The sequence below is a fragment of the Cyanistes caeruleus genome, chromosome 6, assembly GCF_971803275.1.
Source record: "Cyanistes caeruleus chromosome 6, bCyaCae1.hap1.1, whole genome shotgun sequence".
Taxonomy (NCBI): domain Eukaryota; kingdom Metazoa; phylum Chordata; class Aves; order Passeriformes; family Paridae; genus Cyanistes; species Cyanistes caeruleus.
Genome location: NC_141706.1, coordinates 44892317 through 44906240, shown reverse-complemented (window position 1 = coordinate 44906240; position 13924 = coordinate 44892317). Strand labels below are relative to the sequence as shown.

General features: G+C 53.0%; 1 protein-coding gene across 2 annotated transcripts; it reads left to right on the top strand.

Annotated features, from left to right (window-relative positions):
• Positions 1–2869: 2869 nt before the first annotated feature.
• Positions 2870–8164, top strand: FOXA1 (forkhead box A1). 2 transcript variants are annotated; one of them, XM_086895196.1, is made up of 3 exons: positions 2870–3131; positions 5578–6805; positions 7290–8164. In XM_086895196.1, exons 1-3 carry the CDS (start codon positions 3060–3062, stop codon positions 7328–7330), a joined length of 1341 nt encoding a protein of 446 aa, XP_086751322.1. In that variant the 5' UTR covers positions 2870–3059; the 3' UTR covers positions 7331–8164. The 2 variants fall into 2 exon arrangements, with proteins under 2 accessions (XP_086751322.1, XP_086751320.1); XM_086895194.1 differs by lacking the exon at positions 7290–8164 and having other exon boundaries at positions 2978–3131; positions 5578–6933.
• The last annotated feature ends 5760 nt before the right edge of the window (positions 8165–13924 follow it).

The following is a 13924-nucleotide window of genomic DNA, read 5'->3' as shown; positions in this document are numbered from 1 at the left end:
TGCTGAGCCTGCTGCAAAGGATACTGATAAATCCCTCTGGACTCGCAGAGCATCCCACATAGGGCTTCACTACATAAAGGCGCAAGTGCAGGGCAAGGGCAACTACTGAAATATCCGCTTTTTCCTGTGGTCGTGGGCAGAGGCGTCCTGACCCTCTTCTGGACTTAAGGGAGGATTTTCTCCACCAGGGCTGCACCACAGCAACCGGGCTGAAGAGAATTTCCAGCAGCGGCTAGCTCTGACTCGGGCTTACTTATTATAAATCAAATGGAGAGACTCTAAGCAGATTAAGAGAGGATCCTGCCTGTGCTCTCACCTCTGGGAGCAACCTCAGGAGGGAGCCCGCAGCCGGACAACAGGAGGCGCTGAGGCTTTGCACAACCCCCGGCTCCCCTCCCCTCCCGGGCCTCGGGCATCCCAGCCGGGGCGGCCCGGGGGCGGCCGGCCGGAGAGCGGCTTTGCCGGCTCCACGTTTGCTCCGCCCGGTGAAACGCCTCCGTGGTTTGTAGCAGCACCCGATGAGCGTGGCCGGCTTTGTGCCTGCCCTTTTTTCCAGGTACGGAGTGACCCAGCGTGGGCTGCCCGGCGTCCTGTCGGGTGTTGCTCCCGCGGGGTTGGGCTCTGGAAAGCGAGGCAGCACCGCCCCGAGGTCACCCAGCGGGGGGGTACCGCCAGCGGGGTCGCTGGGGCAGCTGCAGTCCTGCCAGCATCCCTCCATGCGGCTGTGCTCTAGGGGGGAACCGCACTCCACAGACCTCAAATATTGAAATGACCAAACCACCACCGAAGGTTCTCTGTTTCCAGACATATACAGTGCTTCCATTAGGAAAAGAGGGAGGGTGCATACATGAGGACCGCAATTTTAATATTTCTTAGATATTGCACTGGGGTTTGTCCCAGTTTCCATGGGTGCAGTTTGACCATTTGAGAAACCAGGGGTCTAGCCAGTGCTTTTACATATTTTATTTCCTTCAAGACATATTTTCATATGTTGTTCTTCTCTGCTGATTCTAGAGTTTTGTCTGTTTCGAAGATTTGACTCAATTCTGTTGCCAGAATTAAAAATTTTAAAAAAATAAATAAATAAAAAAGAGAGAGAGAAGAACAAAGAAAGGGGTAATAGAAAATGCATTTAGAGAACAAGTTAAAACATATTTGTAGAGGCAGAGAGATGCTACATCTCGTCATTTGAATCCTATGTCTCTATAAGAAACTTTAAAATCCTGTTTGTAAGGGTGACATTTCCACAGATCACTCGAGAACAAGTTACTGTGGAAGCAGCTGCTGAACGATAAACACATCAAGCTGAAATTAAGACTCATATGTGTATTACAGTTTGTGTGGTATAATGTGCAAGCCTTTTTCAAAATCCCAAGAAGCTTTTTTTCTCCTTCAAAATCCCACTGTTCGAACAGTTGTTTGGGTTTGGAAGGGGGAAGGGCTGTTAGTTGCTGGTTGGTGATGTAGATTTTTTTTTGTTTTGACTTTTTGGTTTTTGTTTTCGACTTTTTGGTTTTTGTTTTCTGCTATGAGGTGATAAAAGTTCTAATAGCTATATGGGAACGAACTCACAAGGGATAGGATAAAGAAACCCAAGAAAAGTCCGTGGTGTTGACATAGGCTCGAAGAGCCGGACAGGGCAGAAAATGTTTGATCCCTCTGCAAAGACTGAGAGATTCTCTCCATAATAATAAAAAGCTTTGTCCAATGTCAGTTTGTTTTATCGGTGTTTTTTACCTTTTACCAACCTGTGTAGAAGCCTCCTCCCCTGTTCGTTGTGAGAAATCAGGTCAATAAGCAAGAAGTTGGAAATGAGATACCCACTACCTATTATTGCTGCTCCTGGGCGTCTGGCAGGAGATTCTTTCTCTGGGAAGAGAAAGCTTCCAAATGAGCCTTCTGGGCTGAAGGCTTTCCACAGTAAAGATATAAAATGGTTCTAGTGACTCACCTGATGTTTGCCAAGTGGAGGTTAATATCAGTGGATCCGCATTCAGGCCTCTGTCCGTATTTATTGGGAACCTGTAGTATTATGTCTCAGCACGGTGACTCACATGGTTTCTGAACATAAGGCACCCGATATAAAAACAATATCATTATCACCATCTACACAGGACATCACCCCGTTTGAAGGGCTAGTTTAGCCCGGAGGAAGAAGCGGGTGGGGTGGGGGGAATGCTGTGAGGGCTTTGGGGAGCTGGGAGCCGAGCCCCCTGCTCGCAGCCCGGAGCGCCTAATCCTATCCCCTGCCCCGAGAGCGATGGGAAGGCGGAGTGCCGCGGCAGGGCCTGGAGGTACCTGCGAGGTAACCAACTGTGAAGTGAGGAGCGGGAGAGTGGGGGAACCTGTGGACTTCAGGACTCGGGACTTTGAAGCACGTCCCGGCCATCAAGTTAAAGGAGCATCTACCGGCCTTTAGTAAATATTGCCTCTAATCTCAGGGCTTTAAGGCTGGATGGCCTTTTGCGTTCTCTTCAAATAGAGGGGGTTGCCCTTCCTTCATGTACCTCATTTCATTTCCCCCTATCCTTCCTAGCATTTGTCCTGTCCACCTGAAAGGGTGGTCGTGCCCGTCCCCCGTCCCATCCCGTCCCGCCCCCCGCCCCCCTCTGTCCCCCTCTCCCACCTCTGTCTCTCCTTCTTTCCCCACAAGCTTAAACCAATTACGCAGCTTTGCAAATAAAGTGCCGCCCCGGGGGGAGTTGCAGGCGAGGGGGACTGCCTTGTTTGCAGGTGCATCTCCGGCTTTGTAGGTGCGAACGCCTTTGTGCGGCGGACAAATGGGGAGAGGAGGAGGAGGAGGTGGGTACTTCTGCGACGTAAGATCCACATCAGCTCAACTCCACTCACATCCCAGCCGCACTTCCTCACTTTCTCAACTGTCTCGCCCCACACCGCTCCCTGCCTCCTTTTTGGCTGGTTATAGAGCAGAATTCAGCACCCCCCGCCCCTCCTGAGAGCTGGCTTCCTGCTAGGTCGGGCTTTCGGGCTCTTTTCCTACTGCCCGTCGCTCGCTTGCAAAAAGGCTGGATGGTTACACCGGGCAGGTTGGCTCCATAATGTTAGGGACTGTGAAAATGGAAGGGCATGAAACCAGCGACTGGAACAGCTACTACGCCGACACTCAGGAGGTGAGTAAATCCCAGGGTCTGTCTTCGCTGCTGCCCCTGTGCAGGGGAGGGGAGGACCTGGGGGTGGCTAGGGGTCTGGAGGGGGCAGCAATCGGAGGAATCGGTTTGCAGTCCAGATCCTGCCAACGCAAACGTACCTCCCCCTCCCTCCGGCGCCGAAACTGGCTAGGCTTCCCCAAGGAAAACACAGCTTCCAGGAGCCCTGGAGGCGTTTGGGGAAGACACGGGGCGGCTGTGAGCCCGCCAGGAGGGCCGGGGGGCTGGGGGTAGCCCTTGATCTCATCTAAGAGACGTAATCTTCTCTCGCGGCGCGCACAAAAGCACCCCGTAAACTCTTGGCTCGGGGCAGAGCACTCGCCGCGCCGCCGGCACCCGGCTCCTTCCCGGCAGATGGCAGGGGCCGAGAGACACGGACGCCAGCGCGTCCTGGTCGTGGGCAGCGCCTTCCCCGAGCTTCTCGGCGGGACCTCCGGCCTCTGTACTCGGCGGCACCGGGCCCTCACCTGTTAAAGCCGGGGGAAAGGGAAGGCGGGGGGAAAGCAGCCGTTTGTCCGTACTTTGCGGACGGGCTGCGGGCGTCGTGCGCTGCTGCCGCGGGCCGGCTGGCGGCGCTGCCGGGAGCCGGGCCGGGAGGGGCCCGCACCCGGACCCGCCGCCCCCCACCCGCTGGGGACCCGCTGCGGACCGCGGCACCCCGGAGGCGCTTCCGCCCCCCGAGCCCGTCTGACAGCGCCGTGCATATGGAAGAGGAGAACCGGCCCAAGCGCCCACAACTGCGGCGGAGGAGAGGGCCACGGCAGAGCCCGGAGCCTTCCCCCGGCGCGCCTCGGCCCTGTGGGGCCTGGGGTGCGCGCTGTGCCTCTGAGGCTCTGCAGCGGGGGTCCCGGGAGAAGGCAGCTCCCGGCAGCACGGCCAGCGGCACCGCGGATTCCCGCTCGGGAAGGAGGCGTTTTGAGGAAGTGCGGCAGCGAGGCAGGCACCTGGGTGTGCGCAGCCGGGCATTGCATCAGCATACCCGGACACACGGCTCCACGGTCCCCACGCCTCGTCCCGCAGCCGGAGCTGGCTGGCACACGCGCCCATAGGGCCACGCGGACAGAGGCAGATACGTGTCACCCGGCTGGCATCTCCTTTAATAAAGGAAAGTCGGCTAAGGGCAAATAAGGGTCATCCTAATTAAGTGCCGTTTCCAGAGTCATTTTTCCTCGCTATATGCATTGTCCACAAACATAGTTAAGCAAACTTTGCTTTTGATATTTTTTTAAACTTCAATCTTTTCTCATCTCTTGCCATTTAATTTGAATAACTGCATGGCTGCAACGTGGGAAACCCAGCCGTGTTCTACCATCTCATATAATTAATTTGATCCTCTAAATTAAAAGTGCCTTTATAAGTTCGAGAAATTTGTGGGGATCAGAAATTAGTTTTTTATATTTAACCGTTGCTTGAATCTCCTTTTCTTGGTCATATTAGTTGCAGTTCGAGAAAACTGGGAACGTCTTTCTCTCTCCTGTTAAATCAGATGCCCTAGCGGAAAGCACAATTTCAGACTCTCCAGCTCTGCTTCTTTTAAGAGTTGTGTTATGTGGTAGGGTGCTACGTTTTTTTTCCACGTCGTGCAATTCTAGAAAATCTCATAGAGAAAAAGTTCAGGCTCTTCATACTTCGGGAAAGTTTTGGGTTGATTGGTTCGTTGTTTGTTTGTTGTTTGGTTTTTTGTTTTTACTTTAATTTAAAGACTGTTTTGATGCAAAATGTAGACAAGGGGTAAGCTTTCCACAGATAAAATAGGCCAACAAAACCCGTTTTGTTTGGGTGAGGGTTTTTTAAATTATTTTGCCACCAGACATTATTGCATCTTGTATGTTTCTTAGAAAAGAAATTTAAATTATTGCGGGAAGGGAGAGATGCGTGAGATTTTTCTGAGAAAATACAAGCAGTCTTTCTCCTCGGCGCAAACACTGTACGCCCACCAATTTCAATACTCCGATGAGTTTAAGTATTTAACTAGAGAGACAAAAAACAACAAAATACGGGAATGCGCCGGAGAGAACACGTCCTGCCGGGGCAGCCTGAGCCCGCAGCCGGCTCCGGGAAGGTGTGGAGCACCTCAGGGAAGACGCTCGGTCCGGGCGCCCCGCTGATCCCGGCGCAGCCCGCGCAAGCTGCGACACGCCGGTAAACCGGGACAGCGTCCGGAGAGAGAACCCCGGCTCCGTGTCTATTTATAAATGCATATAAATAGGAAATAGACCTTTTCGTGGAAACAGCTGCCTTTCCGTGCGGCTTTGGGGAAGGTTTTTCCCCGGTGTCGCGGGGAAGCGGCCGGCGTCCCGCAGCAGGACTTTTGCACGGCTGGCTGGGCCGGGCGGGCGGATCCGGCCCCTACGGGGTCCTGCCACACCTCTCTCCTCTCTAACTCCGTCTCTTTGTCTCGCTGCCCTAGGCCTATTCCTCGGTGCCCGTGAGCAACATGAACTCGGGGCTGGGCTCCATGAACACCATGAACACCTACATGACCATGAACACCATGACGACGAGCGGCAACATGACCTCCAGCTCCTTCAACATGTCCTACGCCAACACGGGGCTGGGGGCTGGGCTGAGTCCCGGTGCCGTGGCCGGTATGCCGGCAGGCTCGGCGGGGCCCGTGAACGGCATGCCGGCCGGCGTGGCCGCCATGGGCACGGCGCTGAGCCCCGGTGGCATCAACGCCATGTCTGCCCAGCCTGCCCCCATGAATGGGCTGAGCCCCTACGGCGGCATGAACCCCTGCATGAGCCCCATGGCCTACACCCAGTCCAACCTCGGCAGGACACGGGACGCTAAGTCCTTCAAGCGGACCTACCCCCACGCCAAGCCGCCCTACTCCTACATCTCCCTCATCACCATGGCCATCCAGCAGGCACCCAGCAAGATGCTGACGCTGAGTGAGATCTACCAGTGGATCATGGACCTTTTCCCCTACTACCGACAGAACCAGCAGCGCTGGCAGAACAGCATCCGCCACTCGCTCTCTTTCAATGACTGCTTCGTCAAGGTGGCCCGCTCCCCCGACAAGCCCGGCAAGGGCTCCTATTGGACCCTGCACCCCGACTCTGGCAACATGTTTGAAAACGGCTGTTACCTCCGCCGGCAAAAGCGCTTCAAGTGCGAGAAGCCGGCGAACAGTAAAGCCACTCAGGAGGGCAGGAAAGATCAGGCCGGGGCCTCTAGTTCAAGCTCCAACTCCCCCCTGCACAGAGGCCACAACAAACCTGCGCAGCTGGACACGGCCACCTCTCTCTCCAGCTCCAACCCGTCCACCAGCCCCCAGTCTATGGACCACAGTGGATCAAGCACGGAGCTAAAGACCTCGGCCTCGGCCGCCTCTTCCACCATCAGCTCCGTACCCACCTTGGCCTCCGTCCCACACCCCCCTCACTCATTAGCCCACGAACCCCAGCTCCACCTCAAGGGTGATCCCCACTACTCCTTCAACCACCCGTTTTCCATCAACAACCTCATGTCCTCCTCGGAGCAGCAGCACAAGCTGGACTTCAAAGCCTACGAGCAGGCGCTGCAATATTCCTCTTACGGGGCCAGCATCCCCGGCGGGCTGCCCCTGGGCAGCGCCTCCATGGCTGGCCGGAGCAGCATCGAGCCCTCGGCCCTAGAGCCCTCCTATTACCAAGGTGTGTATTCCAGACCCGTGCTAAACACCTCCTAGCTGTGCAACCCCCGCCGCCGGGGCCGAGACCCCTCCTCCCTTTCCTGGCTTCTCTCCCCGCTTTCCCTGAGACAGACCAAGGTGTTTCTGCACGCTGCGTGCAAAGGACTGTTACTTTTTAATTGTCTCGCAACGCGTTGTGTGTTGTTATGATCCACCACGACCTCCTGCAAAGCCGGCCGCGTCCCGCTTGTACATACTCCCTCCATCCCCCGCCGCCCAGCCCCTCTCCCCGGAGACCTCCCCAGCCTATGCAGGGTGTTATTAAAAAGAAGAAAAAAATGTTGAGCTTGTAAACTACTTGTTTGTGCTTTCCGCCCCCTCGTCTCCCTCCCTTATGTGTTCTATACTCTCATGTAAGTTTACAGGTATGTGGCAATACTTTAACAATACGGAGATGAAGAAGCGAGTAGACATTTAAGACTTTTTTTTTTTTTTTAATTAAAAAGGCTTTGAAGGACAATACTGCTGTGAAGTAGCAAAACACTAAGAGAATCTCTAAGCAACAAGAGAACTATTTACTTTCTCGGACCATCCTTTTGATACTTGCAAAATAAACCTTCGGCTACTACAACCCGCATAAAACCCAGATGCTGCGGGCCGGATCCTGCACTCCCGAGGGGACCAACTGGAGCTTTGGAGTGCAGGATGCGACCCTTGTCTTTTACCAAGTGTTTTCCAAGTGTTTTGGGATGTAATATAAAGTTACAAGAGGTCACAGCCAGTTGGATTTTTTTTCCTTCCCATCTGTTACTGAAGATTCTAGTTCATCAGGAACTCTCATCGACATGTGGATGACATACTTATTTAATTTGTCTTCACTGTGTACCAGCTAGAACTGTGTATCTATAACCAGGTTATTTCCCCCCTCCCCTAGGAAACATTGACTACTACACTGATGCAAGGAAAAGAGGACAACTCTGTCTCTCCCCCCTTTTCAAACTTGTCTAATATTTTTTTTTTGTGGCCGTTTAATTATCGCCATCGTTAGTTTATTTCATCCAGTGTTATTGCACTTTCCACAGTTTTACACGGTATTAGCATAGCCAGACGGGTTTTATTATTATTCCTGTTCGCTGTTTCAATGTTCTTAATTTATTGCATGGTTTATATTGTTTTCTTTCTTTACAGCTGGAAATTGCTTTAAATGACCGTAAAAAAATAATTACACGTGAATTTAAGAAATTTTGTTAATTTTATAAATGTGATTGTAATTGAAAAAAATATTTTGATTTAAAACGATAACTGAGAATTTAATGCGTGAAGTATGTTTTTGATCATTTTCAGTTAAGGACTTTAAATAAATCAAATGTTATCAATGAAATACTTCTGCGATTTTCTTACAAAATTTCTGGGGCGGGTTACGGAGGACGGAGCCATGTGCAAGAAAATCAAAACGTAGTGCCCAAGCGTGGATGTGAAGAGGAGAGATTTGTACGGCCAGGCTTGTGCAGAGGGAAGGCGGGGGACGCTCCCGCAGGGTGTGCTTGCGGGGCGCTGCGATGCCACCGGCCTGTGAGGCTGAGCGTGTGGTAATGTCCTTTATTTTATATTTTTCCCCCTAATTCACGGTGTTGGGGTATGCTGAGGGGTGGCAGGAAAAAGCCGCCCGAGGCGATGCAAGCTCCCGGGTGTTTTGAGGCCAGGGCTGCCGGGGCGGCTGCAGCCACACTCGGCGCTTCCCGGTCAGACGGGACAACGCCCGCGGGGAGCATCACCGGGGTGGCTCCGGGCCGCTGGAAAGGCCCGGCTCCCGCTTCGCATCCATCGGAACCATCCGTCGGAACGCCACCAGCAGCCGCGCTGGGACCTCTGGTCCCCAGCAATAGACTTTGTCGGGGGAGGGGAGTTTAAGTGTGAACGGATTTCGCTGTGCCGAGTCCTGTTCGTGCACGGCCGCCAGATAAAAAGAACTGTGTAATTCTCGTAATTATCACATAATTGCCCCCTGACGGGTTAGGGACAGCGGCGACAAGCTAAATTAAGGTTCGATTTAGAAAAGAAAAGCCAAGCCAGCGTCCCAGAAATCTCACCACATTCCTCCAGCACTACTACCCAGCTAAAAACGGGTGGAAAAAAAGAAAGTCTTGGGAGAGTCGCTCTGCTTTGCAAGTGGGGCAGGATCAGCGGTGATCCGGATCGGGGATGCCGCACGGCTCTCCCGGCGACACGGAGCTGCCTCCCGTGCCGTGCTGTGCCGTGCGCTTGGTCGGGCGGGCATTTCCCGCAGGTCCCCTCGGCTGCCGCATGCGAGTCCTGCAGCTGGGGGGACAGGGCTCTGTCCCCGTCACCGTGTGCGGCCGGTTAGCCCACGGCCCGACCGTGTGGCACCTTAGCCTTTGAGTGTCCCGAAATGGCAAACATCAACAGGCCCCCCGCAGGCAGGGGCAGCTCGGGGCTGCTCGGCACCTAGTCTGGGCAGGCGGATCCTATTTAAAGCCCCGGTTCTTCTGCCAAAAGGAGCTTCGTGAGAATCGAGACAGGATGAAGCCGATTTTCAGCAGGACTTCACTTGTCTCCCGCAGACTAGTCTATAGAGAATATGCCATTGCAGAGTGGAAACATTGATTTAATGCCTTGGGCTTATACACGGAAAATATCAATCGACCGACAGCGATAAGGCAGCAAGTTTCACATATCAGCTGAGGAGCACAGACCGTGTGTAATGGAAATATTTGGGGCGTGGGTAATAAAAGGGTTTAAGCGGACCGACGCGGCTCCAAACCTCTGAGAGATAAGGAGCGGAGCCTGTCACGGATGCAGCGTGTGCCCTTTCGCCACTCGCCATCAAGATTATATTCCTCCCCTTTCTTCTCGCAGGGAAATGCTGTCTGCGGTGGGCAACGAGCCGCTGACAAGACAGGGATGCAGCTCATGTTAAAAACGCGTGTCCCCGGAGCAAAGCACGCAGCATTCCGCCATCAGTTTAAGACATGGAAATCGACAGCAGGGCGAAGAGTCCCGCTTTACGTTCCGCTCCTAGCTGCCGTCCTGCTGCTGCTTTAATCCCGTGCACAGGGAACCCCGAGCCAGAGTGCAAAAATAAGCTGAAAATGGGCTCCACAAGAGGAGGGTGCGTCCCCCCCGCCCCGCAGTGTGTAGAGAGGAGTTTGCGAGCATCTCCTTCCAGCCGGACGGGTCGCTCAGTGCTAGAAGGGAAGGAGCTGGCGGGAGCGGGGCTTTGCCCCTGTCAGAGCTGCTGTCTCAGCCCCGCGCCCGGGACAGAGGCAAAGCTGGAGCCCGCCAGGCTTCAGGTTCCAGGCTCCGACCGACACCTCAGTTTATAGGGGGAACTTCGTCTTTTCCTGCTCGGCAATTACCTCCGACCGGCCACGTGCGAGGGAGCGAAAACAGCCCATTTAGCGTCATTAAATACAAGCGGGGAGTAAAGCGGGGCGGCGGGGGATCTCTGTAAAGATTTCCGCGGAGTTTGGGCGGTGAGGAGGCCCCCGGGCCGGGACGAGGGGGAGATGCTGGGTGTGCCGGCGGGGCAGGTGCTGTCGAGGCGGGGACCCTGCAGCCGGGGGCGAGGGGACGCGGAAAGGTCCCCCGGTGCAGCGGAGCCCGGCTCTGCCGCGGGGTCCCACACTCTGCACCCCCCGGCAAGAGGGGCGCGATGCCCCTGCGCCCCCCAGCCGTGGCACCTCCTCGGAGCACCTGCGAGCAGCACCTGCCCTTGGCAGAAGGGAAGAGTCGGTGGAATAAAAGCAACTTCAGCCGCCCAAGTCAAGCGGGAGAAATAAAATCCCAAGTAACCGCTGGGTTGGTTCCTGAGTGCGAATGGACAACACTGACATCTACATCGGCAAACAATCGGAGGATACACATTGTTTGGAAGGAATAATTTGAAATGTCCGGGACTACTAAAAGACGAGAAAGAAAAAAAAAAAATTACCGGACAGTTTTATATTTGAATCCTATTAGTGTCAATAAAACATGAGTAAATCGTGAAAGAACGGCGCGAGAAAACATTTCAGACATTGGCATAGCTTCAAAAATTGTTTTGAAATGTGTTGAGTAGGTATTTTGTATTGGTCCGTCAGTATAAACACGAAATAAATTAATTCCCTTGCTGTAACGCCAACTGGTCTTTAGGAGAGCATTTGCCTCGCATTTTTACAGAAATAACGTAGATGAAACACCTGATTGCGATAACAATGCACTTTGTATGGTTTCTTTCCTGTTTTGATGAAACGGAATCTAGGCATATATGCGTGAGCATATGTGATTAATCACTCTGAAAAGAACATTTTAAAATCAGAGACTTAATAAATAAATAGATTTCGTGTGAGTTTTCGTGCTAAATTTAATTCGTGAAGAAGCAAATTATCCTCATATAAACATGGGGTATAAAGTTCTCTCGGGAGGAATATAGATGCATATATTGTATATATTAACATACATATAATTAATATGTATTTGTTTCCAGGGGAGGCAAGTGGAAATATACATAATACACAATGACCAGGCAAAAATCACAGCACAATAGTGCACAGAGTGTGACCGGAGTTAAGAATGTACACGTAAGTCCCCGCAAAACTCCCACGCTGCAATATTGCTTAGGAAATATAGGAGAATGGTTAATAGCTAAAATCAAAATGCAATTAGTTTGATTATTTACATGTCAAGGGTCGTGCAGCAAAATGGCTCTTTTCTTCTTCTTCTTCTTCTTGATGCTAAGCCAGCCTTCTGAGCTCCTAGCAAAAGTAGACTAATAATATTTTTGAAATATTTTGTACATTTTCTGCAATCTGTAGTTTCGAAAGGTCTGTTTCAGCGGGAGAAAATAATTGGGGGAAGAGAAGAGTGGAAAAGGGGAGGCGATAAGAAGAAAACCTGCCTTTGTTCCCTCTGGTTATTTTCTAATAATTATTCTGACCATTGTGACAAAGTAGCAGTTAAGGATAGATTAATGTAAATAACGTCGCATTTCGCTTGCAAACCTTACAACTTTCTGGCCCAAGCCTTGCCATGGTGTTTGTTTCTCCCCTTCACCTCAAACAGAAACTCATTGAGATTTCAGATCTTTGAACTTTGGACAGATCAAACTGCCAGCGCTCACCTTTGTCTCCAGTCATTAAGGTTTAAGGCATATGTAACCTCACGGCAGAATCCATTTGTCTTTACAAGGGAAAAGGGATGCGATGCCCTCTCTTTCTCCCCCCCTAAAACTCCTACATTTAGTTGAATTCATAGAAAGGATCATTTTCCCGAATGGCGCCTCTGCTGCGGTAGCATTGCTCGAGTGGGCTTTGCTCAGGCGAGTTACTTTAGGGGAAGTTCGTCGTTGTTTTGATATTATTATTGTACAGTTGGTAATCTAATTTTTTTCTCATGAAATATTCCTACACCTGCTCGTTATTCTAGGAGTGAACTACCAGCAGACAGGGTGGTGGTATTATTATTATTGTTGTTGCTGTTGTTGCTGTTGTTGTTGCTGCTGCTGCTGTTGTTGCTGTTGTTGTTGTTGTTATTATTATTATTCCAGCCAGCAGGCGGAACACGCGCTGGAGCGGAGCGTTGCTGTGTCCCCCCTGCCCTGCGCCCTCCCAGGCTGTCCCCCCGCAGCAGGGACAGCTCTGAAGCGGCGCGGAGGCGACAGGGGGGCGGGCGGGACGGGCCCCGGGGTGCGCGGGGTGCGGATGCCACTGAGCTCCCTGAGCACACCGCCTCTCCCGCCCGGTCTCGGTAGCCCAAGCCTTCCCCAGCGGACGGCGTCACCCTCCTCTGGTTCAGCCCAGAGGGATTTGGGACCCTCTTCCGCCTTCACGGAGCCGCCCGAGGGAATGGAGCGGGGCGGGGGGGTCCCAGGTGGACATGTTTCGGGTGACCGCATTTCTACTTCCGAAATCGGGCCCGTTCACACAGCGCTTGGCAGTGAAAGAGTGTCGAGTCCGCCGGCGTCCGGTAGAAAAGCCAGCTCCATCATCTGGAGCGGGGGTATCCCCGTCACGGACGGGTCGCCCTTGGCCACGGGCGGTCAGGAGGAGGTGCCCTGTGCCCCCCGGGCTGGCACCCGCTTCGGTGAGGGGAGGGCTCCGGGAGGGACCCGCGCGGTCCCGCTCCCCGCCAGGCTGTCACAGCACGGAGCTGCAGGCGTCATCCCGGGGACTCTCACTGCGCTCCGAGCCCGCCCGGCCACCGGGGCTCCCCGCCCCGGGAGAGGGATCTGGCCCTCTCCAGCAACCGCGTCTACGGCAAATACCGCCTTGGTGCCCGACACCTCTAAGTGCTCCCATATCATCTACATTTGCCGTCTACTGCGCAATAGCTGAAATGTATTTCCCTCTTTATTCTTTCTATTTCCCGAGCCTGCCCGGCGGGTTGCTAACACACATTTCCTCCGCTTATGACCGACAGAAAATGTAAACATGTTGGTAACTAGGAGGTGGGCCCCGTTCTGCAAACCGGGATCTCTCCATAGTGACTCTCAGTAATGACCTCTTTAGCATAATAAAGCTCGGGGGGCGGGGAATCTCTGAACTGCGGGGCAGGAGATTGGAATAAGAGCATGTCTGAACTTATTCAAATGTATGCAACAAGTTTTCTAGTTCTAAGGTTATCTGATGTGAACAACAGACGTTTTACTTCTTCTCGTTTTTCCTTGCCTGATTGCTTTATCTAAGGAAGTACTTTACAAACTTCAGGTATGTCATTAACTTATATGAAATGGAAAGGGAATAACAAGCGACAAAACAAGCCCCGACCCCACGTTTAGTCAGGAAAAGAACCAAAACCACCCTCTGTTCAAGCGCCCCGTAAACTAATAATACAGACTCTTGTTCAGAAAGGGGGGATGTCCTCCAAACACGTGTCAGCAGACCTAACACCACGCCCCGGCCACCAAGAGCCCCAGCAGAAGGAAACGGCGAGCAGAGGTGACCCAGCACATCTCACCCTTTCCCCCTCAGCAGAGCCCCGGCTCGGTGCATACCGCCTGCCCGTCTCGGCCCCGTGGACGCACGAGCGAACCAAGAGCCAGGGAGAATATCTTCGTGTCTCCCTTAAAAACACTCCCATCGGGACATCGGTGTCCCCGAGGACGGGAAAAAAAAGGAGCCGCTGGACGGTGCAGAGCAGAGCT

What these genes read in the sequence shown, in the direction of transcription:
- FOXA1 (XM_086895196.1), top strand. Translation starts at nt 3,060, where the DNA reads ATGTTAGGGACTGTGAAAATGGAAGGGCATGAAACCAGCGACTGGAAC. An exon ending in ACTACGCCGACACTCAGGAG is followed by an intron (nt 3,132 to 5,577) that starts GTGAGTAAATCC and finishes TCGCTGCCCTAG; the next exon opens with GCCTATTCCTCGGTGCCCGT. An exon ending in AGAGCCCTCCTATTACCAAG is followed by an intron (nt 6,806 to 7,289) that starts GTGTGTATTCCA and finishes TTAATTAAAAAG; the next exon opens with GCTTTGAAGGACAATACTGC.